Source organism: Carcharhinus amblyrhynchos, chromosome 10 (assembly GCF_965287045.1).
Source record: "Carcharhinus amblyrhynchos chromosome 10, sCarAmb.v2.hapA, whole genome shotgun sequence".
In the NCBI taxonomy this organism is placed as follows: Eukaryota; Metazoa; Chordata; class Chondrichthyes; order Carcharhiniformes; family Carcharhinidae; genus Carcharhinus; species Carcharhinus amblyrhynchos.
The window spans coordinates 96596485-96622633 of record NC_137333.1 but is presented as its reverse complement, the minus strand read 5'-3'; the positions used below and the strand labels follow the sequence as shown (position 1 = coordinate 96622633).

Genomic DNA, 26149 nt, shown 5'->3' with positions numbered 1-26149 from the left:
GGGATCTGGGTTCAATTCCCGGCTTGGGTCACTGTCTGTGTGGAGTTTGCATGTTCTCCCATGTCTGTGTGGGTTTCCTCCAGGTGCTCTGGTTTCTTCCCACAGTCCGAAAGATATGCTAGTTAGGTGCATTGACCCGAACAGGTACTATAGTGTAGCGACTAAGGGAATTTCAAAGTAACTTCACAAGCCTTACGTGTGACTAATAAATAAACTTTTTAAACTTAAACTTTAGAGTACAATAAAGGAGATTTGTTGTACAATAATTTGAGAGTTTGAGTGTCTTCATCCACAGCGTTAGTTGACCCAAGTTACAGTGCAAGATTTCATTTTTATAGTGTTAAATGGAAACTCGCTTAGCCATAGAGTGAACTTCACGGTTATTTTGACATGTTTACACTGGAGCTCATTGCCTGCCATTTTACATTTATTATTGATTCTAACAGTTGTATTTTTGTCCTGTCTCTCAAAATTGTAACAATTAAATCCTATTACCTATAACCTCACAGCTGGACTTCTTCGGTCATCTACAGAGTTGTGTACTCAATGGTTAACGATTACTCTACTTGCTTCAATCTGCTTGCCAGCTTATCACTGTGGTGGAAACCTTGTGTCAAAATGCAGATAATATCTGATCGGGTATTCCCGTTTGATGATGCTTTCATAAGAGTTAACCTGTCTTTCAGTGCTTGACAGATACCAGTGTTTTCAATGTCGTGTACACAAAAAACAGGACCAACCAACTCAGTCAGTTACTGCTCTGTTAATCTATTCTTGATCATTAGCAGAGTGACAGAAGGGGTTATTGACATTGCTACCCAGCGGTACTTGTTGAGGAAGAGACTACTCAGTGGCACTCAGTTTGAGTTCCGCCAGAGCTAAAGAACAAAGTAAAATACAGCCCAGGAACAGGCCCTTCAAGCCTGTGCCGATACGTGGTTTCTATCCTTCTGTTCACCTCCTCCCCACCCTGTTCATATGTCTATCAAGATACACATTTAACCTTGCTAACGTGTCACTGAAGTCCTGACCTCATCACAGCCTTGTTTCAAACGTGGACAAAAGAGCTGAACTCCAGAGATGAGGTAAGAGTGACTGCCCTTGATATCAAGGCACCTTTTGACCCAAGTGTGGCATCAAACAGCCCTAGTGAAACTGGAATCAATGGGAATCAGGAAAAATTCTGTGCTATTGGAGTCATGCCTGGTACAAAGGAAGATGGTTCTGATCGTTGGAGTCAACCATCTCAGTTCTGGGACATCACTACAGGAGTTCCTCAGGGTAATGCCCGAGGCCCAACCGCCTTTAACTGCTTCGTCAATGACTTTCCTGCCATCATAAGGCCAGGAGTGGGGAGGTTTGCTGATGATTCCACAGAGACTGAAGCAGTCCATTGCTAGATCATTTAAGACCTGAGCAAAGTTTAGGCTTGATCTGACAAGTGAAGTAACATTTGTGGCACACAAGTGCCAGGCAATGATCATCTCAATTAAGGGAGAATCTAACCATGACCCTTTGTCATGCAGTGGCATTATCATCGCTGAATCTCCCGCTGCCTATTAACCAGAAACTGAAATAGACTAGATATTTGAAAACCATGGCAACAAAAGAGTAAGTCAGGGGCTAGAAATCCCGCAGTGAGTGATTCATCTCCTGGCTTCCTAAACCTTTTTTCCACCATCTACAAGGCGCAAGTCAGGAGTGTAATGAAAACTCTCCACTTGCCTGGATAAGTACAGCTCCAACAACACTCAAGAAGCTGGATACCATCCAAGAGAAAGCAGATGACCTCATTGGCACCTGGTCCACAACATTCAGTCCCTCCACCACCGACACCAATGGCAGCATTGTGTACCATCTAACAAAATTCACTGCAGGAACTCAGCTGGGCTCTTTTGACAGCCTTTTCTAAACCCATGACTGCCACCCTCTAAAATAATGATGGGCACCCTAGGCTAGTGAGCCAGTGGGCAGCAAGGTTGAAATTTGACATGTTCACTTAACATGACCGTATGAATAAAATCAAATATGTTTATTACACACTGAGTATTTCATAATGAGTTATAAGACCACAAGACATAGGAGCAGAATTAGGCCATTCAGTCCATTTAGTCCACCATTCAATCATAGCTGATAGGTTTATCAACGCCATTCTCCTGCTTTTTCCCTGTAACCTTTGATCCCCTTACCAATCAAGAACTTATCTATAACTGTCTTAAATGCACTCAGTGACCTGGCTTCCACAGCCTTCTGCGGCAGTGAGTTCCACAGATTCACTACCCGTCAGGCTGAAGAAATTCCTCCTCCTTTCTAAAATTCTAAAGGGTCGTTTCTGTATTCTGAAACTATACATTTTATAGAAAACACTTCATCATAAATATACTAATACAACTATTATCAATTCCAAATGGTAAAAGTAAAATAAATATTTATATTTTGGACGCAGAGGGAACGCATGGTTCCGATAGTCAAGGATGTGTGCAATCAGCGCACACCTTACTTCACTTGCCCTTACTTTACCTATGTATCACTTCAGTCTTATCAGGAGGAAAATCTATGCGAAATTTGGCAACCCTACATTTGGGCAATGGTCAACAAAATGTGTCGTGGTTCGCACTCAGAACCCAAATGGGCCGCAGTTGGTCCCCGGGCTGCAAGTTGTCTTCTACTGATCTAGAAGGACAAAGGCAGCAGATATATTATAGTACCACCACCTGGAACTTCCCCTCCAAGCCACTCACCATCCTGACTTGGAAATATACCACCGTTCCCTCACTGTCACAGGGTCAAAATTCTGGGATTCCCTCGCTATCAGCACTGTGAATGTACCTGCACCATATGGGACTGCTGTGGTTCAAGAAGGTGTGTAGGTTGAACGGCTTAGCCATGGTAAATGCATGGGGACAGTAAAAAGTCTGACAACGCATGGGGAACAGAGATAGAGCGGAGGGAGGGCCTGGGTAAGATGCTCTTTCAGAGAGTCAGTGCAGATTTGATGGGCTGAATGGCCTCTTTCTGCACAGTAGGGATTCTTTGAAGGGGAATTCCCCTTCTCAAGGGGAATTAGGGATGGGGTACAAATGTTGGGCTAGCCAGCAAAACCCACATTCCATGAATTATGATGTTTTAAAATTAGCCCTTCTGTAGTTTTTTTCTGATAGTTTTTTTTCTAGTTCTTATAATGTTTTGAGAAGTGTTAGGATGCCAGGTCAGAAACCTCATGGTATATTAGAAAGGCAGACTGGACCCCAACAATTTTTCAATTTTGATATAAATGTGAGGAAAGTATACTGTACCTCAGAAGTGATTCCGTTGACAAACTAGGAATCTTTTTATCAAATTAAGCTTTATTCATAATATAGTTTAAATATACCTCTAACAAAATGGAACAGTTTAACTCTTAACAGATCAATCTTTAAACATGAAAAGAAACAAACTCTTAACATCTAACTTATTACTATTCAGTTCCAATTAAGCAATATTTCTCTTACAGACTTAAACACACTTTCAAAATAGTTAGCCAGCAGAGTTATACTTGCTCTGACTTGGGTAACAGCTCTGGAGCTTTCATAAGGCTTCTGGAGAAAGGGAGACTCTTTTTCGCAGCTGTAAGCAGCAACTGTTCTTTTTTTTAAAAAATGATATTGAAACTGCTTTTCTGCTACAAACCTAGCTTTTCCCATACCTAATATCACATGACTCAGTCCCTGTATCTTAACTCACCCTATCACTTGAATAAAAATAAACTTAGCATGTCAGCTACAGTTCTCATCAACATTTACAGATGCACCGTGCGTTCTTTCTGCTTGTATCACAACTTGGTATAGTTGCTGCTCTGCCCAGACCTCAAGGAACTACAAAGGTCGTGAATGTAGCCCAATCCATCATGCAAACCAGCCGCCCATCCATTGACTCTGTCTACACTTCCTGCTGCCTCGGCAAAGCAGCCAGCATAATTAAGGACCCCACGCACCCCAGACATTCTCTCTTCCACCTTTTCTCATTGTGAAAAAGGTACAAAAGTCTGAGGTCACACACCAACCTACTCGAGCAGCTTGTTCCCTGTTGTCGTCAGACTTTTGATTAGACTTACTTTGCATTAAGTTGATCTTTCTTTCCACCCTAGCTAAGACTGTAACACTACATTCTGCACTCTTTTGTTTCCTTCTCTGTGAACGGTATGCTTTGTATAGCACACAAGGAACAATACTTTTCACACTGTTAATACATGTAACAATAATAAATCAAATCAAATCAAAAAACACCCCATTAAGCCTTCTGCTAAGTAATCACATGGCTAAAATGTGTAATTATCCTGCTTTCTCAGCATCTGCTACATTCCTTTCAAACAGCTTGGCTCCCTTGTAAAAGCACTGAACCTTAAAGCAGTCCTCCTCAACGTAAAATATAGTAATAGCACAGTATCATCACAAAAGCAACATGCCATATATTGGATTGTAGTTTTCATTTAGTATTCTGTTTGTTTTCCTTCCAGGGATAAGGCCGGTGGCTATGGAATTCAGGCGCTTGGTGGAATGCTGGTTGAGTACGTTCGTGGGGACTTTTTGAATGTGGTAGGATTCCCCTTAAATCACTTTTGCAAGAAGCTGGGTGAAATCTATATCCCGGCTGTAAATCAGAGTGCAGATTGCTCCATTCCTAGCGGGAATAGCCTCTGTGATCTTCAGCATGGACCTGCAAACCACGAGGAGAATGAGACAGCAGAAAAGAAACTGAAATCTGACCAAGTGGCAGCATCAAAGGAGATGTTAAGTAGCCCCAGCAGGATGGAGCTCGGCATTGCTGAGGCAAAGGGGCCAGCGGAACTGCTGCACACTCTGCCAGGTGCCTCCACCACGAGTGAGATAAATCTTAAATGGCTTCATAAAATCGCAGATGTGGTGGATGGTTTTAAAGCATCGAAGGTAATAGGCGGATGTGGATTAAAATTGAGAGCATGTTTTATTTTGAAGATATTAAGGAAATTTGACAGATGTTCTCAGGGTAAAAGCATCGGCCATCTGTAATGTTAACCCATGCAGGCAATTCTGTTCTCGATTTTGATTTGAGTTCCATATCCAGTCAGCTGAAACAGCAGATGGTGTGTGCAAATACCTCGCTGATTTTCACTGGAGCGAAGCAGTCATTTCTCCTCTCCTAATTGCAATCCAAAGATTTCTGGAAAGTGCAAAAGCATACGTCCAGATGAACTACTGGATTGAGCTTGACTGTGATGCCTCCCTGTCCAAGCTTATGGGAAAAATGGACTTTTCAGCATGGCGACTGAAGGTTGGCAGCATCTCTGATCAATACAGTGGCAAGAATTGATAAATACATGGATGGGAAAGGATTAGCAGGATGTGGGCCAAACACAGGCAGTTGGGACTAGCTGGAAGGTATCGTGGTCAGCATGAACCAGTTGGGCCAAAGGGCCCACTTCCATGCTGCACTGGGGGCAGCACGGTGACACAGTAGTTAACGCTGCTGCCTCACAGCGCCAAGGACCTAGGTTCAGTTCCGGCTTCGGGTGACTGTGTGGAATTTGCACTTTCTCCCTGTGTCTGCATGGGTTTCCTCTGTGTGCTCCGTTTCCTCCCACAGTCCAAAGATGTGCATTGAGTAGGTTGATTGGCCATGTTAAATTGACCCTAGCGTCAGGGGGTTTAGCCGGATAGTTGTGTGGCATTACAGGAATAGGGCCTGGGTGGGATGTGGTTGGAACAGATGGGCTGAATGGCCTCCTTCTGTACGGTAGCAATTCTATTGCTCTATGACTCTAATTAGATTTCAATGTGGAAGGAAAAATGTGGAATGGGTATTGAAAGGAGAAGTACAATTCCTTTGTCGAGTAGCTTGAAACAAACCTGTTTGTGTTTATTCACTTCTGTGTGTTTACCTAAAGTCTAGGCTCTGCTAAATATCCATGAATTGTGTAACAATAGTTGGTTGTTGATGTTGAAATGCACTTTGGGCCTTTTTTAAAAGTGAGTTGGAAGCCTTTCAAACAGAGCTCTGTATGTTAATTTTGAAGTGGCCATCATCCAACATTTTAACATGGCAACCATCTGCGTCACGTTTGTTATATTGAATAGTATATCACCAATCTCCTTACATTTTTTCGACTCTATCTTTTCCCAGTAGCTAACTACAATGTTTTAAATACCTTTACAGGTCTTATTCACAGCTTCTAAGTTGAAAGTGTTTGATGTATTCAGCGCACATCACGGATTACATGTTTCAGAAGTTGCTCAGAGATTAGCGGCCACAGTTGAAGGGACGGAACGTCTCTTAAATGCCTGTGTATCACTGAACTTGCTGGAAAGATCTCCGGGGACTTCGAAGGGTTAGTGACACTTGCTGTTGAGGTAGTCCTGTGTTTCGTGCCTGTGGAGGTACTATCCCCATTTGCTGTTCCTTGTTTCCCTGCTTTTCTGTTTTGTGCAGATTTTACTGAATACTTTATTGTCAGCATTTTCATAGAGCTCCTTGTAAAACAGACAATATTAGGCTGCTTTACTGTACAGGGGACATGAATATCAACCAGGAATTAAGGAAATTTGGGGAATGGAAGACTTCCTTGTTACTACTTGGCCTGCCCTAATATCTTCCCTGCTTCATTGTCATCAGTACTGCAAGTGATCCCATGTTTTTATCTCAAGTAAGCTTATTTATTCGTCACGAGTAGGCTTGCATTAACACTGCAATTAAATTACTGAGAAAATCACTTGTCGCTGCACTCTGGCATCTATTCGGGTACCCTCAGGGAGAATTTATCTTGGCCAATGCAACTAACCAGCATGTCTTTCAGACTGTGGGAAGAAACCCAGGGAGAATGTGCAGACTCCACACAGACAGTGACCCAGATTGGGAATCGAACCCAGGTCCCTGGTGCAGTCATTGAATTCGTTCAGGACAATCTTCCTGACTGGTGGAACAGACCCAAAGAATTGACTCCTTTCATATCTTCTTACATAGAAACATGGAAAATAGGAACAGGAGTCGGCCAGTTGGCCCTTTGAGTCTGCACCACCATTCAATATGATCATGGCTCATCATGCAGTGACCATATCCCACTGCTGCTTCTCTCTCCATATGCCTTGAGAACCCTTTAGCCACAAGGGCCACGTCCAGCTCCCTCTTGAACATATCGAACAAACTGGGCTCCAAGTTTTTTCTTCTGGCAGAGAATTCCACAGGTTCATAATTCTCTGAGTAAAGAAGTTCTTTCCTATTTCAGTCCTGAATAGTTTACCGCTTATTCTTAGACTGTGACCTCTAGTTCTGGATCCCCCAACATCGGGAACATTCTTCCCACATCTAGCCTATCCGGTCCCATCAGGATTTTATACGTTTCTATGAGACCCCCTCTCATTCTAAATTCCACTGAGTGCAAGCCCAGTCGATCCAGTCTCTCTTCATATGTTAGTCCTGCCATTCTGGGAATCAACCTTATTCTCTACTCCTGTAAGTACACCCCCTCACGTCCCAGTGTCTCATAACACATCCTCATTTGTAGCATTGTCCTACCAATTCTAACCTGTAATCTTTCCATATCTAAATTAAGTATTTCTGTGATAGAGTTCCCAGAATTGCACACAACATTGAACGGCAGTTGGGTATTGCCAGTCAGAAAGTATTTGTGCTTAGCTACAGCATAATAATCATTTTAACCTGCAAAGATGGGTGGGTATGTTGTCCAGTTATGGCACAGCAGTAAATCACGTATCCATATGTGGTTTCCTTTCTTTCCGTTTTGTTTTTGCAGTGTACAACAACACACAATTTGCGAACAAATATCTGGTGTCAGGCAGTGAAAATTCTATACACGACTATATTATCTACACTAACGATTGCACTTGGCCACTTTTTGCTCATCTGGATTCAGCCATAAAGGAAGGTTCCAGTGGAAAAAAGGCTGACGATTTATTTCAGGTAAAGTGTTGACTTGTTTTTTTGCAATTGAAACTCCAGAAAGCCTTTTCTGCCATTATCCTTTGGGTATCATTGCGAGTCAGCGGTAATTTTTATTCTGAAAGCTCCTTTAACGTAATGTTTAAAGTTAAAAGTTTATTTATTAATGTCACAAGTTGGCTCACATTAACACTGCAGTGGAGTTATTGTGAAAATCCCCTAGCAGCCACAGTCTGGCCCCTGTTTGGGGTACACTGAGGGAGAATTTAGCATGGCCGATGCACCTAACCAGCACATCTTTCAGACTGTGGGAAGAAACTGGAGCAGCTGGAGGAAACCCAAGCAGACTAGGGCAGAAAGTTAAAGTTTATTTATTAGTCACAAGTAAGGCTTACATTAACACTGCAATGAACTTACTGTGAAATTCCCCTTGTCGCCACAGTTTGGCGCCTGTTTGGATCAATGCACCTAACCAGCACATCTTTCAGAATGTGGGAGGACACCGGAGCACCCGGAGGAAACCCATGCAGACATGGGGAGAACGTGCAAACTTCACACAGACAGTGACCCAAGCCAGGAATCGAACCCAGGTCCCTGGCGCTCTGAAGCAGCAGTGCTAACCACTGTGCCACCGTGCCACACTGGTATAGCAATACACTAAGAGACCTTTATCTCCAGAATGTGGTTTGCTGTCAGAATCTTAGACCTCCCTCCCTAATAGCAGTATGGGCGTACCTACATAAATAGGACAGCAACAGTTCAGGAAGACAGCTCACCACCACCACCTCGGGTAATTAGGAATGGGCAATCAATGCTGGCCTAGCAAACAGTGTTTCACATTCCAGACTGAATTTATGAAAAGCCAGTGGACTCCATTTTTACTACTGATTGCATTTTTCAGGTCTCACTGCACTAAAGCTCAGTGACAAAAACCACAGTGGATACAGAAGCACTCCTAAAGAGACGATGCTGATTGTTGAGAGGAAACCTGTCTTGTCTCTCAACACTAAAAGGAATTAACAGCAACCATGGGTGGCACATGGTTAACACTGCCTAACTGCGCCAGGGACCCAGGTTCAATTCTGGCCTTGGGTGACTGGAGTTGCACATTCTCCACGTGTCTGCGTGAGTTTCCTCCAGGTCCACCAATTGCCTCCCACAGTCCAAAGGTGTGTAGGTTTGTTGGATTGGCTGTGCTAAATTGCCCCTTAGTGTCTCAAGATGTGTTAGTTAGATGAATCAGCCGTGGGAAATGTGTGAGGTTATGAGGATAGGGTGAAATACTCTGTTAGAGAGTCAGTGCAGACTTGATGGCTGAAAGGCCTCCTTCTGCACTCTGTATAATTGCAACCAGTTCTAGCTTCTGCCAAGTTTCAGTTCCAAAGAAATTCTGCATTAGGTTTGGGCAATAAATACTGGCCCAGCCAATGACACCCACATCCTTCGAATGATTCTTTTAAAATTAGCCAGTGGATTGTTTAAAAAAGGAGATGGGACAGGTCTGTTTGATTTCGATTGACACTGGAATTTCGGATTTTCCATCTTTTGGGTAGGATGTTATACCAAGAGCTATAACATCCCTTAGTATAACATCAAGGGATGTTAGTCTAGCCTAATACAAAAATAGAAAATGCTGGAAAATCTCAGTAGGTCTAATAGCATCTGTGGAGACAGAATAGAGCCAGCATTTTGAGTCTGTTTGACACTGGTCTGGCCTCTTTAGTAGAAGATCCCATGGCATTATTTTGAAGAAGAGATGGTATATCTTGACTGATAATTATCCCTCAACTAGCAGCGAAGAAAGAGATTCAAAAATGTATGCCACGGATGCTGGAAATCTGAAATCAGAATAGAACAAGCTGGAAATATTCAGCAGGTCAAGCAGCATCTATGGAGTGAGAGACAAAGTTAACATTTAAAGTTTAATTTATTAGTGTCACAAGTAGACTTAGGTTAACATTGCAACAAAGTTATTGTGGAAATCCCCTTGTTGCCAACACTCCGGCGCCTTTTCGGGTTCATTGAGGGAGAATTTAGCGTGGCCAATGCACCTAAGCAGTGCGTCTTTCGGACTGTGGGAGGAAACTAGAGGTAACCCACACAGACATGGGGAGAACATGCAAACTCCACACAGGCAGTCACCCAAGCTGGGAATCAAACCCGGGTCCCTGGTGCTGAGAGGCAGCAGTGCTAACCACTGTGCCACCATGCTTTATCAGGAGTGTAAAAGCATGTACGAAATTAAAGTAGGGAGAGAATTGCATCTGCACAGCCTGGTCTAAGAAACCCCTCTCTTCCAATCTCATTGTATGCTTCGAGACTGCACTTGCTTCAGTGCCGTAGGATATATATTTATTAATTTATATTTTGTGTTGACATTCATTCATTGACCTGAATTGTCGCCATTGAGCCATTTACTTTTAGTGACAATTTAACTTGAGCTTCTCTATCAACAGAATTCAGAACAAACACCAGCTGCAATTAACAGTTTTATCAAAGTGACAGGGAATGACATTGTCACGGCATTTGATCTTTCATCATTTAAAACAGCTTGTGACTTGGGAGGTACGTATTTTTTAAAAATGTAATTGTACTTTTTTTTTTCTCTCTACAAACTGAAATTAAGTTGATAAAAATCTTTCTTCTCCCCCATCTCTCCCTGTACTTTGCTGTACAGCGGTCTCCAAACTGGGAGCATCATCGGAAATAAGGCGCAGGAGCAGGCCATTTGGCCCCTCACACCTTAAAAGTGAATTTGTAATAGGAAAAAAAGGAGAGGCAGCAGCACCGTGGTATTGTCGCTGGAGACTAGTAATCCAGAGACCCAGGGTAACATTCTGGGAATTCCAGGTTCGAATCCCACCACAATAGATGGTGAAGTTTGCATTCAATTAAAAAAAAAATCTGGAATTAAACGTCTTATGATGACAGTGAAACCATTGTCGATTGTTGCAGAAAAAAAAGGAAGGAAATCTGCCGTCCTTACCCGGTTTGGCCTACATGTGACTCCAGACTCACTGCAATGTGGTTGACTTTTAACAGCCTTCTGAAATAGGCAATTAGGGATGGGCAACAAATGCTGGGCTCGCTAGGGACGCCCACATCCCATAAAAGAATAAAAAGAGTGCGAGATCTTTAATCTCAGTGCCACATTTATCTTGTTGCTTTTTCGATGTCTGGGGCGCTGGCTGGGCCAGAAATATACCCCATATCTAGTTGTCCTGAGAAAGTGATGTTGAGGCTCCTCCTTGAATCCTTGCAGTCCTTGAGATGGTTCATAAAGAGATAAAACTGTAGTTTAACCCACTTGCTCTAAGAATATGTTTTAATTATAGCCGTGTGTCATATTTTCACTCCTGCGTCTCATGTTTGAGGCCACTGCAGTACAATAAGGGCTCCCAGCAAATGTTCTCTCTAATTTCCCTATGCTGTGCGTGGGCCATTTATTGCCCTGCGTGGTCCCTTTAAGGTTGTAATCTTTGAGTGGCTTGTTTGTATCCTGCGTGATAATCTCTGGACTGCTGCACATCAATGCATCAGGGCCCCTGAGCAGGAAAGTTTCTCATAGTCAACTTCACTTCTAGAATCAAAGCTACTGGCTGAACTGCACTGCACATTCAATGAAGACTTGAGCATGGAATTGGAAGTTACATGTAAGTAGACTAAAAAAAAGGTGAAAGTTAGAGGAAATTTATTGAAGGAGGAATATTCTGAGCGAACCTGAAATGTTTGAAGGGAGTGGCAAGGAGTTAATGTAATTAAGGGAGTTCTGTTTGGTGAAGGCCTCAATTTTGATTCTTGATCCAGGCTACCAAGAATTGTAGAGAACTCTCATTCTGGGTAGCTTGCTCAGAGATGGTTCAAAGATTGCTGGTTGACCTGTTGGTTTCCCCAAGTTTAGAACAAAGAAAATTACAGCACAGGAACAGGGCCTTCAGCCCTCCAAGCCTGCACCGACCATGCTGCCCGACTTAACTAAAACCCTCTACTCTTCCGGGGACCATATTCCCTCTATTCCCATCCTGTTCATGTATTTGTCAAAATGCCCCTTAAAAGTCGCCACCGTATCTGCTTCCACTACCTTCCCCAGCAACGAGTTCCAAGCACCCACCACCCTCTGTGTAAAAAATCTGCCTCATACATCTCCTTTAAACTTTGCCCCTCGCACCTTAAACCTACGCCCTTTAGTAATTGACTCTTTCCCCCTGTGAAAAAGCTTCTGACTATCCAGTGGACATAAGGCACAGCAACAGGCCATGCCAATGTTTATGGTCTAGTCGAGCCTCCGCCTATCTTTTCACATCTAAATCTACCAACATAACCCATTATTCCCATCTCCCTCATACGATTGTCTGGTTTTTCCCTTAAACACATCTATACTTGTTACTTCAAGTATTCTCTATGGTACATTAGTTCCACATTATCACCACTCTCTCGGTATGTTTTCTTCTGAATTCATAAGAACATAAGAAATAGGAGCAGGAGTAGGCCATCTAGCTCTTCGAGCCTGCCCCGCCATTCAATAAGATCATGGCTGATCTGTTGTGGCTCAGTTCCACTTTCCCGCCCTCTCCCCATAACCCTTAATCCCCTCGCTTATCAAGAACCCATCAACCCGCTTCTTAAAAATATTTAGCGAGGCAGCCTCCACCACTTCAACGGGCAGAGAATTCCAGAGATTCACCACCCTTTGAGTGAAGAAGTTCCTCCTCAACTCCGTTCTAAACCGCCTCCCCTTTATCTTGAGGCTGTGCCCCCTAGTCCTACTGTCTTTTTTGAGCGGGAAGAGTCTCTCCACCTCTATCCTATCCATCCCATTCATCATCTTATACGTCTCAATGAGATCTCCCCTCATTCTTCTAAACTCTAGCGAGTACAAGCCTAGTTTATTCAGCCTCTCCTCATAGCTCAATCCCCTCAACTCCGGTATCAGCCTAGTAAACCTCCTCTGCACTCCCTCCAGGGCCAAAATATCCTTGCGCAGGTGCGGCGCCCAAAACTGCACACAGTACTCCAGTAGATTTCTTGGTGATTGCCTTTTATTGATGGCCTCTCGTGCTCTTCCCGACAAGAGGGAACGTTCTTTGTGTACCCATTATATCGAAGCCTTAACATCATTTTAAATGCCTCCATTATGTCGCCTTGGGCCTGTTTTTTTCAGCAGAACACATAAAGGGCCAGATTTTCTTGTTACGCGGCAGCAGGATCTTTTGATCCCACCAGGATCAGTGGGATTTCCCATTGATTCTACCCCACTCTGTCAGAAAACCCACAGCAGTGCTGCGCTGTCGGCAGCACCAAAGATCCCACTGGTGTGAAGGACCAGAAGAGTTCACCCATGATGTTCATCCAGCCCTATGTCCCACATTTTCAAATGCAGATCAGGAATCTTCTTTCAGCATTAAGCTGAACAAAGTAGATCCCAAGGAAGTTAATGATAACTCTTCAGTCAGTTTTGATACTAAACAGATTGTAATTATAATCGAAGTTACTTTCCTTTTGCAGGATGTGCGGGAGCTTTAACATATGAGATGGCAAATGCATATCAAGACATGACACTCATTGTATTTAACCTGCCGCAAATGTTGGAAAAGGTTAAGAAATTCCACCCGCAAGGTCAAAACCTGTGTCGAATTACTTTCAGAGAAGGTAACTCTCAGCATCAGTTTTGGTTTGTTTTACTTTGGGTGCAAATGTCAAGCTTGAATTTCTTTCTCTCGTAATTGTCTTATATCTTGCAATTAAATTGGATTGGTAAATTTTGATGGAAGATTTAGCAAACTGAATTGAGGGCAGCTCGAATAATTAAACAAATGTTTAGCAGTAGGCATTTTCGGCACTGCCCCTCTTCAGATGTCCGGACTGAAGGGACCAGTTCTCCCCATTGAAACCAGTTTCTTCACTGTGACAGCAGACTTCATAGAATTGTAGAATCCCTACAGTGCAGAAGGAGGCCATTCGACCCATCAAGCCTGCACCGACAACAATCCCACCATAGCCCTCTCCCCGTAACCATATGTTTTTACCTTGCTAATCCCCCTGACACTAAGGGGAAATCTAGCATGGGCAATCAACTTAACCCACACATCTTTGGAGTGTAAGAGGAAACCAGAGCACCCGGAGGAAACCCACGTAGACAAGAGAGAACTTGCAAACTCCACACGGACACTCACCCGAGGCTGGAATTGAACCTGGGCCCTGGACTGAAGAGAAATTAAACAGGACTTTAATATGCTGCAGCATTTGAAAGCTGCTGGGTCCCTTCCTCCCATCTGGGAAGTCCCTTTGCCAAAGGCAAACATGGGACTTATTTAAATCTTGTGGACTGAGGTCGTTCCGCAATTGTAACTTTTCCTTTTGGTTTCTACGTTATAAAGATCTGGCTAAAAGGAGGAAGAAAATAATTTTTTGTGTCAATATATTGCCTTAGCAAGTCATTTTTCAGTTATGATTTACTTGGAAATGGTGACTAATTGTACAAACACACGTGTCAACCAGCTGTTAGACCAAAGCTTCCTGCAAACAGTTGGACGAATAATCTGTGGTCGTATTAGTCAATAAACAAGTGTTGGCAGGAAAGCAGAAGATTTCACTCCCTTTGGAGTAACGCAGTGAGACTTTTTTATTATTCACTTGTATCGGGCAACAGAGGCTTCAGTTAACATCTTTTCCCACATCATTAACAATGCAGTGGATTACCTGCTTGGGTTATCTGATTACCTGCTGGACTAGGAACCTGTGGGAGGCACAAGAACAAAGTCCACAGGATTACTCACCGTATTTGTAATAGCAAAAATAGAGGCTAGGAAGATTCTGCCGGAGAAGGTTGGAAAATTGGAGGTGGAAGAAAGAAACATAGAAAATAGAAGCATTGGAGCCTGCTGCGCCATTCATTTTGATCATGGCTGATCATCAAATTCTGTATCCTGTTCCAGCCTCCTTCCACCCCCGCCCCCAGTCCCTTGATCCCTATTGCCCCAAGAGCTAGATCTAATTTATTCTTGAAATCAAACAACGTTTTGGCCTCAACTACTTACTGTGGTAGTGAATTCAAGATTGTCATCAATCTTCTGATCTGTTCAGGATCATAGAATCTACATTGCAGAAGAGGCCATTTGGCCCATCGAGTTTGCACCAATCATCCAGGCCCTATCCCCATAACCCTACGCATTTACCCTAGTTAGTCCCCCAGACAGTAAGGGACAATTTAGCATGGCCCATCTGCCTAACCCCCACATCGTTGGATTGCGTGGGGGTGTGGAGGGGGAGGGGTGGGGACATGCGGGAACAACCGGAGCACCCGGAGGAAACCCACACAGACACGAGGAGAACGTGCAAACTCTGTACAGACAGTGACCCAAGCCAGGAATCAAATCTGGATCCCTGGCACTGTGAAGTAGCAATGCTAACTACTGCGGCACTGTGCCACCAGAGAGGCCTCAAAGAGTATCCTGGTGGAATCCCTCACCGGAAAGTTTTAAAGATCATACTTTTTTGGGGGGCTAATTTTCCCAACAGTGGAATGCCATTCAAGTGAGGTTGATCAGAGTCCACAACATTTTTGATGTGCGCTAAGCGGTGAGTTATTGGTAAACCATTCAGTTAGTGTGAGTGAATCCAAACTAAGGTCAGTGCTTCCATCATCTGACACTAATAGTCTTTAAATTGAATTTCGAGCACCAGATGTTGAATGTTCCAGGCATTAAAAATGTACGTTCAAGCTAGCTAAGCCAATATTCACAATCTGCTCAAACTGAAGTAGAGGCGGGTGACTCACTCCAGAATCATTAAGTGAGAATGGGCCCTGTTCATGAGGAGAAGACAGCAAGAGAGGTTTGTGGAGACCCAGGCCCCAGTTGAGGAGGATCAGTTTTACAGAGAGGGCAACTGAAAAACACAAAATGGAAAGAGGTTGGAACAAGAACCCATGCAATTCTGGGAGCACAAGCAAGGTATGGGCCAGTAAGGTAGGCTTTTAACAAGAGACTACAAGATGGAAGCCTTGCTTGCCGCCAAATGTTGGCGTCAGTTATCTAGAAAGAAAATAACAAAAACAATTAGATCGGCCTGTGAAAAGGGGAGCTTTATTTTCCTCTCCTTCAGGAAAATAACAATTGAACAAAGTAATTGAGATATTCTTACAATGTTGTGCATGGTGGCACAGTGGTTCGCAGTGCTGCTTCCCAGCGCCAGGGATCTGGGTTCAGTTCCCACCTTGGGTGACTGTCTGTGTGGAGCTTGCGCGGTCTCCCTGTGTCTGTGCGGGTTTCCTCCAGGTGCTCCGGTTTCCTCCCACACTCCAAAGATCGGAAAATCTCAGCTGAGGCCAATGGAGATTTCCGTTCTGCGAGCCTTGCCTGTTCCAGTTAGAGAAATTAGCGGGGTAAATACGTGGAGTTGGGTGGGATGGTTGTCAGTGCAGGTTCGATGGGCCGAATGGCCTCTTTCTGCACTTTAGGGATTCTATGAATATTCTCTCGGTACATTCACTGTCTACCTTAAAATGAAGCAGTTTAATGATTGAACCTGACCTCATCTTCAGTGTTTTTCACAGTCCAACTGCTGAGTGTAAAAGCACAAGTGGGTGTGCAGTAAATACTGTGTCCAGAGGACCCTCATGCCCCATCCTCAGTTACACTATCAAATATGATACTGGACAGGTGAGCACACTTCTGGATAGGAGACTCACTTGGGCCACGAACGGGAATGACCAACACGGCTGTACCTGAGAGAAGATCTGAAGTAGACCGGAAGTTACTCCTAAGCTGCCCTGTTGCAAAAGCTGTACGCAAAATCAGCCTTTTTATTTCCGCATTTTAAAGCTGTTAGATCTTCAATGTAGCGTGACCTTGATCAAACGTGCGCACTTTAGGCAGGTTAATGTGTGATCATAGTGACACGGTTGTAAAAACAACATGAACGGTGAATGCGCCAGGGATGTTGCAAAATTAGGCTCACGCTCTAACTAGAGTCATTTCCAAACACCAGGAGCTAACAGTTATCAGCAATGCTATGTTATTTTTAAGGGTTGTTTTTTCCCCATAAATGAAAAGCAAAGTACTGTAGGTGTAGGAGTTCTGAAGTATCAGCAGAAAGTGCTGGAAATACTCAGCGGGCCAAACAGTGTTTTAACATTAGTTTTTTCCCTCTGCCACTCTGCCTTCCACCCCACCCAACCCCTCAATCTTCTTAAGGAGACCTCTTCACAGATGACCTACCAGAGGCAGACCTTTACATTCTGGCAAATATTCTTCATTACTGGAAGGAAGACAAGGTTGACGTCTTGTTAAGCAAACTCTCTCAGAAGTGCAAACCAGGTAATGGGATCTTCTTACATAAATCTTCTTCGGGCAGAAGTTATCTTGTTGTGTTCTTTCAGGAAGGAAAGGCTCCGTCACCGTTTGAATGTTTTACTAACCAGTTGACAGTAATATTAACTTTGGACATTGCACTCACCCCATTTCCCTTTTAATTTTAATCAGTGAGTTTGATCAGTGCCCATCGACTAAATATTCGCTCCCTCCATCGTTGGCACACTAGCTGCTGTGTGTACTGTCTACAAGGTGCACGGCAGCAACTTGCCAAAGTTTATTTGACAGCGCCATCTCTACCATCTAAAACATCAGGATCTGCAGGTGCATGGGACCACCATCCTCACAAGTCCCCTTCCAAGTCTCACACCATCCTGACTTGGAAGTGTATCATCCTTCATCATTGTTGGTTTAAAATCCAGAACTCCTAACAGAGCTATTAATGTACATACAGCACATGAGGACAGCAATTCAAAAAAATAACTCTGCTCTATTTTTTCTCAAGCAATTTGGGATGAGCAGTAAGTGCCACTGAGGCCCACATTCAGTGCACATTTTATTTTAAAACAAGCCAGGCTCTTGCAGTCCTGCAATATTCAGTCATGAATGGAGGTGGACAATTAAACAACTTACTGGAGGACAAGACTCCATAAATATCTCCATCCTCAATGATGGAGGAACCCAATACATCGGTGCCAGAGATAAGACTGAAGCTTGACACCATCCAGGGCAAAGCAACCCATTTGGTTTGTACCCCTTCCACAAGCATTCACTCCCCCCACCACTGGCAAGCAGTGGCAGCAGTGCGTACCATCTACAAGATACACTGCAGGAATTTACCAACACTCCTTCGACAGTACCTTCCAATCCCGCAACTTCTACCATCTAGAAGGACAAGGGCAGCAGATACTTGGGAACACCATCACCTGGAAGTTCCCCTCCAAGCCATTCACCATTCTGCGTTGAAAATAGAAAGGCCGTTCCTTCACTGTCACGAGATCAAAATTCTTCCTCCCTAACAGCACTGTAAATGTACCTACATCATAGCAACTGCAGCAGTTTGAGAAGGCAGCTGACCACCACCTTCTCAAGGGTAATTACAGGTCGATAATAAATGTTGGCTGAGCAGACGATGTCCACATCCCATAAAAATGAATAAATAAATATGAGCAGAGTGTTTTTGAATGGCAAAAGGTATTCCTGTTTGCATTAACTTTGTGGGTGCAAGGTTCAAGATTGTAAAATCTAGTGGGGTGGTGGTGGGGGGGGTGGGGGGGGGAGCAGGGGAGAGAAAAATAATGGGCAGGATTTTGCGTCTCACTGAAGCAAAACCAGAAATTCCCACCCGAGGTCAACAAGATTGTCAGACCTTCGCCCGCTCCGATTCCGTGGTGGGTGAGGCGCTACAGTTCCAGCGACAGTATCAGAACCAGTTACAGGGTAGATTACTGTTTCGGGGGAACTTAGAGATGTTTGGTGATTCTGTGCTTTGTAACTGTCAGAGTGGGATTGGCCCGTTATGAATTCCATTGTTCTACCGGCAGAAGGCTGAAGAACCAGAGGGGTAATTTCAGACGAATTGCAAAAGAGGCAACTGCAACGTAACGAAAGATATTTGGACACAATGAGTGGTTAGGTTGTGAGATACACTGCCTAATTGTGTGGTTGGAGGCAGGTTTCAAAAGAAAGTTGGCCAAGCACTTGTGAAGTCACAGGGAAAAAGGACAGAGGAGTGGAACTAATTGTGTTGCTCTTGTGGGGAGCCAGCATGGATATAGAGTCATAGAGATATACAGCATGGAAGCAGGCCCTTTGGTCCGACTTGTCCATGCTGACAAGGTTTCCCAAAGTGAACTAGTCCCATTTGCCTGCGTTTGGCCCATATCCCTCTAAACCTTTCCCATTCATGTACCTGTCCAGATTATTTTTAAATGTTGTAATTGTACCCAATTCCACCACCTGATGGACCAAATGGTCTCATTTCTGCTCTGCCATCAATCTGTGATTCAAAGTTGCTTTGGAGGTTTCCAACCCGCTGTCTAACGTGTTCTGATGGAAACCCAGAATCTAATCTGAAAAGTGCGGATGTGCTTGATTAAAAATAAAGGCGTCAAAAACTGAGAACAGTGAAAATTGGAGACAAAAAAATCATCTGACAGTGATTTTGGAAAGGGAAAATGAAAATCAATGGAAAAAATACGTAGAGAGGTGAAAGAAAAGAGAAAAGCATGGAATGGGAGTGAAAGAAATGCAAATTAAATGAAGGTGTCTGGAATTATTGGAATTAATTTCATGCTCCCCTTGAAGCAAAATGTCTTCTGAACATACTGAAACATAAACATTTGAAATTCTATGGCACAGATGGTGGCCATTTAGTCCATAATGTTTTTTTGCTGAGCAAAAAAAGAGCGAACCACCTTTGCCCCACAATAACCCTGTAAGTTTGGCATTTCACTTGCTTTTAGTCAATAACCCTGTAAATTTGGCATTCCAAGCTCAAATCAAAGTATATTTTAAATGCAATGATACTTTCCACTTTTGCCATCCATTGAAGCAGTGAGTTCCAGACTTTCATCTCACCCTGAGTAAAAATATTTTCTCCTGACCTCTCTCTAAAGCTTCTGTTTTATTTCCCGGCTTACTGACCTTCTAGCTAAAGGAAAAAGGATCCTTCCTATCCACTCTGCATATGGCCCTCAATTGTATCAATGCAGTTAACTCCCACTGTTCATAACCACCCCCCCCCCCCCCCCATCGCAGACATGTCCCCCCTCCCACCCCGCGAATGTTGGTGCACAAGTAATTGCGGTTTGTGGACCCACCACTTCACTCATCCGCCAGTTAAAAACTTGCACTTTTCCTACGTAGTGCGCACTGTGCGGGTGCCGACGCTACGTGTGTGCAAGTTGGCCATTCACGATTTCACATTTTGCATGAATTCGCAGGAACGGAAGCCCCGCGAACGGCGGGAGTTGAATTAAACCATCCTTCTTTCTCTTCTATCATAGATTATCATAGAATCCCTACAGTGTAGAAGAAGGCCATTCAGTTCCATCGAGTCTATACCGACCACAACCCCACCCAGACCCTATCCCACAACCCCATGCATTTACCCTGCTAGTCTCACTGACACCAAAGGGCAATTTAGCATGACCAATCCACCTAACCTGTGCACCTTTGGATTGTGTGAGGAAACTGGAACACCTGGAGGACTCCCATGCGGACACGGGGAGCACGTGCAGACTCCTCACAGACAGTGAACCAAGTCAGGAATTGAACCTGGGTCCCTGGCACAGTGCTAATCTTTGTGCCGCCCCAATCTATCCAAAGAAAACACCCCAAGCTTTTATCCGGCCTTCCTTGCAACTGAAATTCTCCATTCTTGGCAACAATTGCTGCTTATAACATAGAAAATACATTTTGTTATTTTGCCGCACAAGAGGTTGTTACAGAAGGTTAGGGGGCATGGAGTTGGGGGTAGGGTGTTAGCGTGGATAGGGAATTGGCTGTCAAATAGGAGGCAGAGAGTGGGGGTCAATGGGTGCTATTCGGATTGGCGGATGGTGACCAGTGGAGTGCCCCAGGGGTCGGTGCTGGGGCCTCAGCTATTTACCATTTATATAGATGATCTGGAGGAGGGAACCGAGTGTATGGTGTCGAAATTTGCTGATGACACCAAGATTGGTGGAACGGCAAATTGTGCAGAGGGTGTGGAAAGTCTGCAGAGGGATCTAGATAGGCTGGGCGAATGGGCCAGGAACTGGCAAATGGAATTTAATGTTGGCAAGTGTGAAGTTGTCCACTTTGGTAGAAATAATGGTAGGAAGGACTATTACTTATATGGCGAAAAACTGCAGCATGCAACGGTGCAGAGGGACCTCGGGGTCCTTGTGCATGAGTCGCAAAAACCCAGCCTGCAGGTGCAGCAGGTGGTCAGGAAGGCGAATGGGATGCTGGCCTTCATAGCGAGGGGGATTGAATATAAAAGTAGGGAGGTCTTGCTGCAACTGTACAGGGCACTGGTGAGGCCGCAGCTGGAGTACTGTGTGCAGTTTTGGTTGCCGCACTTACGCAAGGATATTTTGGCCTTGGAGGGAGTGCAGAGGAGGTTTACTAGGCTGATACCGGAGTTGAGGGGTTTGAACTATGAGGAGAGGCTGAATAAACTAGGCTTGTACTCGTTAGAGTTTAGAAGAATGAGGGGAGATCTCATTGAGATGTATAAGATGACGAATGGGATGGATAGGATAGAGGTGGCGAGGCTCTTCCTGCTCAGAAAGGACAGTAGGACTAGAGGGCACAGCCTCAAAATAAGGGGGGGGGGCAGTTTAGAACAGAGTTGAGGAGGAACTTCTTCACTCAAAGGGTGGTGAGTCTCTGGAATTCTCTGCCTGTTGAAGCGGTGGAGGCTGCCTCGCTGAATATATTTAAGACGCGGGTAGATAGATTTTTGATAGGCAAGGGGATTAAGGGTTATGGGGAGAGGGCGGGAATGTGGAACTGAGCCACGACAGATCAGCCATGATCTTATTGAATGGCGGGGCAGGCTCGCGGGGCTAGATGGCCTACTCCTGCTCCTATTTCTTATGTTCTTATGCCAACAGCATCTGCTCTTTTTGTGTGCCAATTTGTTCATTGGAATAGTAATGTCATTCAGTCTGTTTACACCCATGCCATAAAATATGAGCGAAGGGGATGTGTTTGAACAACCCGATTGCTTCATTGTTACCACTACTGACAAGCTTTTTATTCCAAGTTTTACTTAATAAATCTCTTGATTTTGAGGTTCCCGGTACAGAAACCTAACCACTGTGCTACCTTTTCCTGCCATGTCCTACCCTATGTCTCTGAGTGTTTGCTGCACAGATTTAACTTGCCAGGTCCAACACCTGACAAGAAGGTCAGAGAGAGTTCTGCAGTTCAGACAAAGTATCAGGTAAAGAAATCCAGAGCTCCCTGGATGACCAAAGAGATGGCTACCAGGATAGAGAAGAAAAAGTGAGCTCACGACAGATGTGAGGTAGAAAACGCAGTTGAGAAGGCTGAATATGGAAGGTTCAGAGGGGAGGTGAAAAATCAAATATGAGAAACAAGGACAGAGTATGAAAAGAGACTGGGTTCCAACCTAAAAAGGAATCCCAAATCCTTCCATAGGCATATTAATAGTAAAAAGGTGATAAAAAGAGGAATTAGACCAATTAGGGACCAAAAGCTGGATTTACGCATGGAATAGCCGAGATATTAATTGAATACTTTGCATCTGCCTTTACCAAGGAAGAAGATGCTACCCAGGCCACAGTGAAAGAGGATGTAATTAGACAGGGGATAGGTTTAAAATTGAAGAGGCATTGAATTGGCTGCCCGTACTTAAAAAAGTTGAGAAGGTACCAGAACCAGATGAGATGCATCTAACGATATTGAGGGAAATGAGGGAGGAAATTGCCGAGGCACTGGCCTGATTTGATTTGATTTGAATTATTATTGACACATATATTAATATACAGTGAAAGGTATTGTTTCTTGTGCACTACACAGACAAAGCATACCGTTCATCAAGAAGGAAAGGAGGGTGCAAAATGTAGTGTTACAGTCATAGGTAGGATGTCAAGAAAGAGGATTGTGTTGTAGAATACTGTTTTAGAAGCATGGAATGAGAGTAAAATATAGTACTAGAGGGTATACTGAGTATAGTTTGCAAGAAGTTGCCACACAGCAGTGCCAGCTTGTGTGAAATTGTAATTTCCGTTCTAGGCCTTTTGGCTAAGATGAAGTGTTGGGTCAAGCCCAGGATGGGGTGCAATGCCTTAGCTTGTCAGCTTGGATCTTGTTTGCTTTTCTTATAGAGACCTTGAATTGGATTCAATTGGATTTTAGTTTTTGGAGTGAGCAAAGAGATGGATTCCAGCTTGCCCTGTCCACTCTGCGCTTTGCACCTTTAAGAATGGAGTAAAAATGTTTTTAAAAAAGATAATTTTTCAGCCTTCCTTAAACTCAGGAGGGGTGTCAGAGGACTGAAGAATTGCAAATGTTCCACCCCGTTTAGAAATAAGTGTAGAGCTAAGCCCGTCAACTACAGGCCAATTAGTTTAATGAATGACACAAAAACTTCTTGAAACAATTATTTGGCTTAAAGTTAATAGTCACTTTGATAAATGTAGATTAATTAAGGAAATCAGCATGGATATACTAAGAGACAATTGTGTTTAACTGATTTGTTGGAGGCTTTTGATGAAGTTACAGAAAATTAGAGTAATGTTGTTGATGTGGTTTACATGGACTTCCAAAAGGCATTTGACATAGTGCTGCACCACGGATTTATTTTCTTTTTATTCATTCATGGGACATGGGCCTCGCTGACTGGGCCAACATTTATTGCTCATGCCTAGTTGCCCAAGGGCAGTTGAGATTCTCCCACGTTATGAGTAAAATTATATGACGGTATCAACAGGGATATGAAATTGGCTGAGTAATAGAAAACAGAGATAACTGGTTAATAATTGTTCTTCTGGCTGGAGGAAGGTTTGTAGTGAAATTCCCCAGGGATCAGTGTTGGGAAACTTTCTTTTCCTGATGTATATTAGTGACCCAAACCTGATTCAAAATTTGCAGATGATAGGGAACTTGGAAGTATTGTGAACTGTGAGGACGATAGTGCAAAACTTCAAAGAACATAGACAATTTGATGGAATGAGTAAACGAGTGGCAGATGACATTCAATGCAGGGAAATGTGAAGCGATTGATTTTGGTAGGAAGGACATGAAAAGACAGTATAAAACAAAAGAGTACAACTCCAAAGGTGGATAGACCATGCAATACTACCCATTGTTGCCAGGCGGATCAGCAGAGTAAATATGTGGGATTTCAGGGATAGAGCCTGGCTGGGATTGTTATCAATGCAGATCTGATGGGCTGAATGGCTCCACCTGTATTGTAGGGACTCTATAAAAGTAAGTGTGGGAGCACAGGGATCTGGGTGTATGTGTGCTGAAGCCATTGAAGGTGGCAGGGCAAGTGAGAGAGTGCTTAATAAAGCATGCAGTATCCTAGGATTTATTATGTGGTTCATGAGTGCAAGAGCAAGAGGTTATGTTGAATTTGTATAAGATCGACCTCCGCTGGAATATTTTGTTCTGTTCTTATCGCTGCACTTTGCTGTTTAAATTGTTCTGAAACATTTCTGATCGATGTAAATTGTTCTGAACTTTTACTGATCAAATAAACTCTTTTGGATATCTTTAGGATGCGGCCTATTACTTGCTGAGCTGGTGCTGTACAACCAAAAGACCAAATCCAACAGAGCAGTGCTGCAATCCCTCAGCATGTTTTTACAAAGCATGGGGGGAGAGAGAAGTGGGTCAGAGTATAGGAAGCTCTTACACAAACATGGCTTCACAAATGTACAGATCAAGCACACAGAAACACTTCTGGATGCCATTTTGTGTATCAAGCAATAATTCTTTCATTGCAATTTATTAATGAATAGTGGCTTTTTTCTTAAATGAAGAACCAAATGTACTTGTTAACAAATGAACACTTGATTCTAATAGAGATGGGCATTGATGTAAGTTACAGTCATGGCAACATTAGGCTTCTGTAAAATAAATTTGATATTAAATGATTGCTGCGTGTTTTTCTTAATTGCAGATTTGAATTATATACATAATCTATTGCACATGAAGCTTGAATGTCATTTTCTTCTCTGAGGAAGATGTATATAAATCATTGCCATCACTTTGAATGTTCATAGAATTCCCACAGTGCAGAAGGAGGCCATTCAGCCTATCGAATCTGAACTGAGAATAATCTCACCCAGACCCTATCCCCTTAGCCTCACATATTTATCTTGCCAATCCCTCTGACACCAAGTGTCAATTTTAGCATAGGCATTCAAACTAATCCACATGTCTTTCGGACTGAGGGGGAAAACCGGAGCACCTGGAGGAAACCCACCCAGCCACGTGGAGAATGTGCAAATTCCACACAGACAGTGACCCAAGCCGGCTATCAAACCCAGTTCCCAGGCACTGTGAGACAGCAGTGCTAACTACTGTGCCACCATGCCAGCCCACATGGAATTGTAGAGTTTTCCATCATAGATATAGTAGATCTGATGAACAGTCATCCAGCCATGAAATGTCAGCTCTATTCTCTCTCCACAGATCCTGACAGACCTGCTGAGATTTTCCAACCTTTTCTGTTTTTGTTGTATAACTTTGATAGCGTTTGGTTGACTTGGTTGTTTACTCATTTGTCTCTGAATCAAAAGGATTGTGACTTGAATCCCATGCTGGAGTGTGTAAATGAGGTTGAGATTGCCTTGAGTGAGTGCATCAAGATGCCTGTCTACCAGTTCAGATGGACAGGACAGTACAGTAAAACTCATCTGGGTCACTAATGTCCTTTAGGGAAGGAAATCTGTCCTCACCTGGTCTGATTCCAAAGCCACAGCAACGTGATTGACTCTCAACTGCCCTCTGAACAAGTGCAACTAGGGATGAGTAATGAATGCTGGCCAGCCATTGACACCCATGTCCCACGAACGAATAAAAAAAAACTTGTAGATATCAATTATTCTCCCCATGTTCAAGACCCTTAGTATTTGATGAATTCTTTCATGGTAGAATGGTTCCCTATGCTCAAGTTGTTAACAGCGTTGCCTCCCTGTGCTACCTTGGACCATTTGATTGATTGGAGAGAAGCCTCACATTGTTTTCCAGTCTGTGATGGTTGACACTGCAAATTTCTGCCTGAGAACAAACAGCATATAATTTTTGCTCTTGGGCACTTAACTCGCAGCTAGCAATGTGTAAAATCTTCCTGCTAAATTGAAATGTTTAATCCTAACAGCGAACTAGTCTGGTCTGCAAAGCATAGGCTACAAGATGAAGGCATTAAAATTGCTGGCTCCGGCGTACTCCTCCCCAAT

At 43.5% G+C, this 26149-nt stretch overlaps 1 protein-coding gene across 1 annotated transcript in view; it reads left to right on the top strand.

The window, feature by feature from the left end:
• The window catches only part of asmtl (acetylserotonin O-methyltransferase-like), a 43353-nt gene extending 18511 nt beyond the window's left edge, over positions 1-24842 (top strand). Inside the window, exons 6-12 of the mRNA XM_080197649.1 lie at positions 4496-4925; positions 6172-6343; positions 7766-7932; positions 10368-10476; positions 13417-13560; positions 17106-17228; positions 24463-24842. Coding sequence (XP_080053775.1) covers positions 4496-4925; positions 6172-6343; positions 7766-7932; positions 10368-10476; positions 13417-13560; positions 17106-17228; positions 24463-24677 — 1360 coding nt within the window. The 3' untranslated portion in view covers positions 24678-24842. The remainder of the gene's footprint in view (positions 1-4495; positions 4926-6171; positions 6344-7765; positions 7933-10367; positions 10477-13416; positions 13561-17105; positions 17229-24462) is intronic.
• Positions 24843-26149: the final 1307 nt, after the last annotated feature.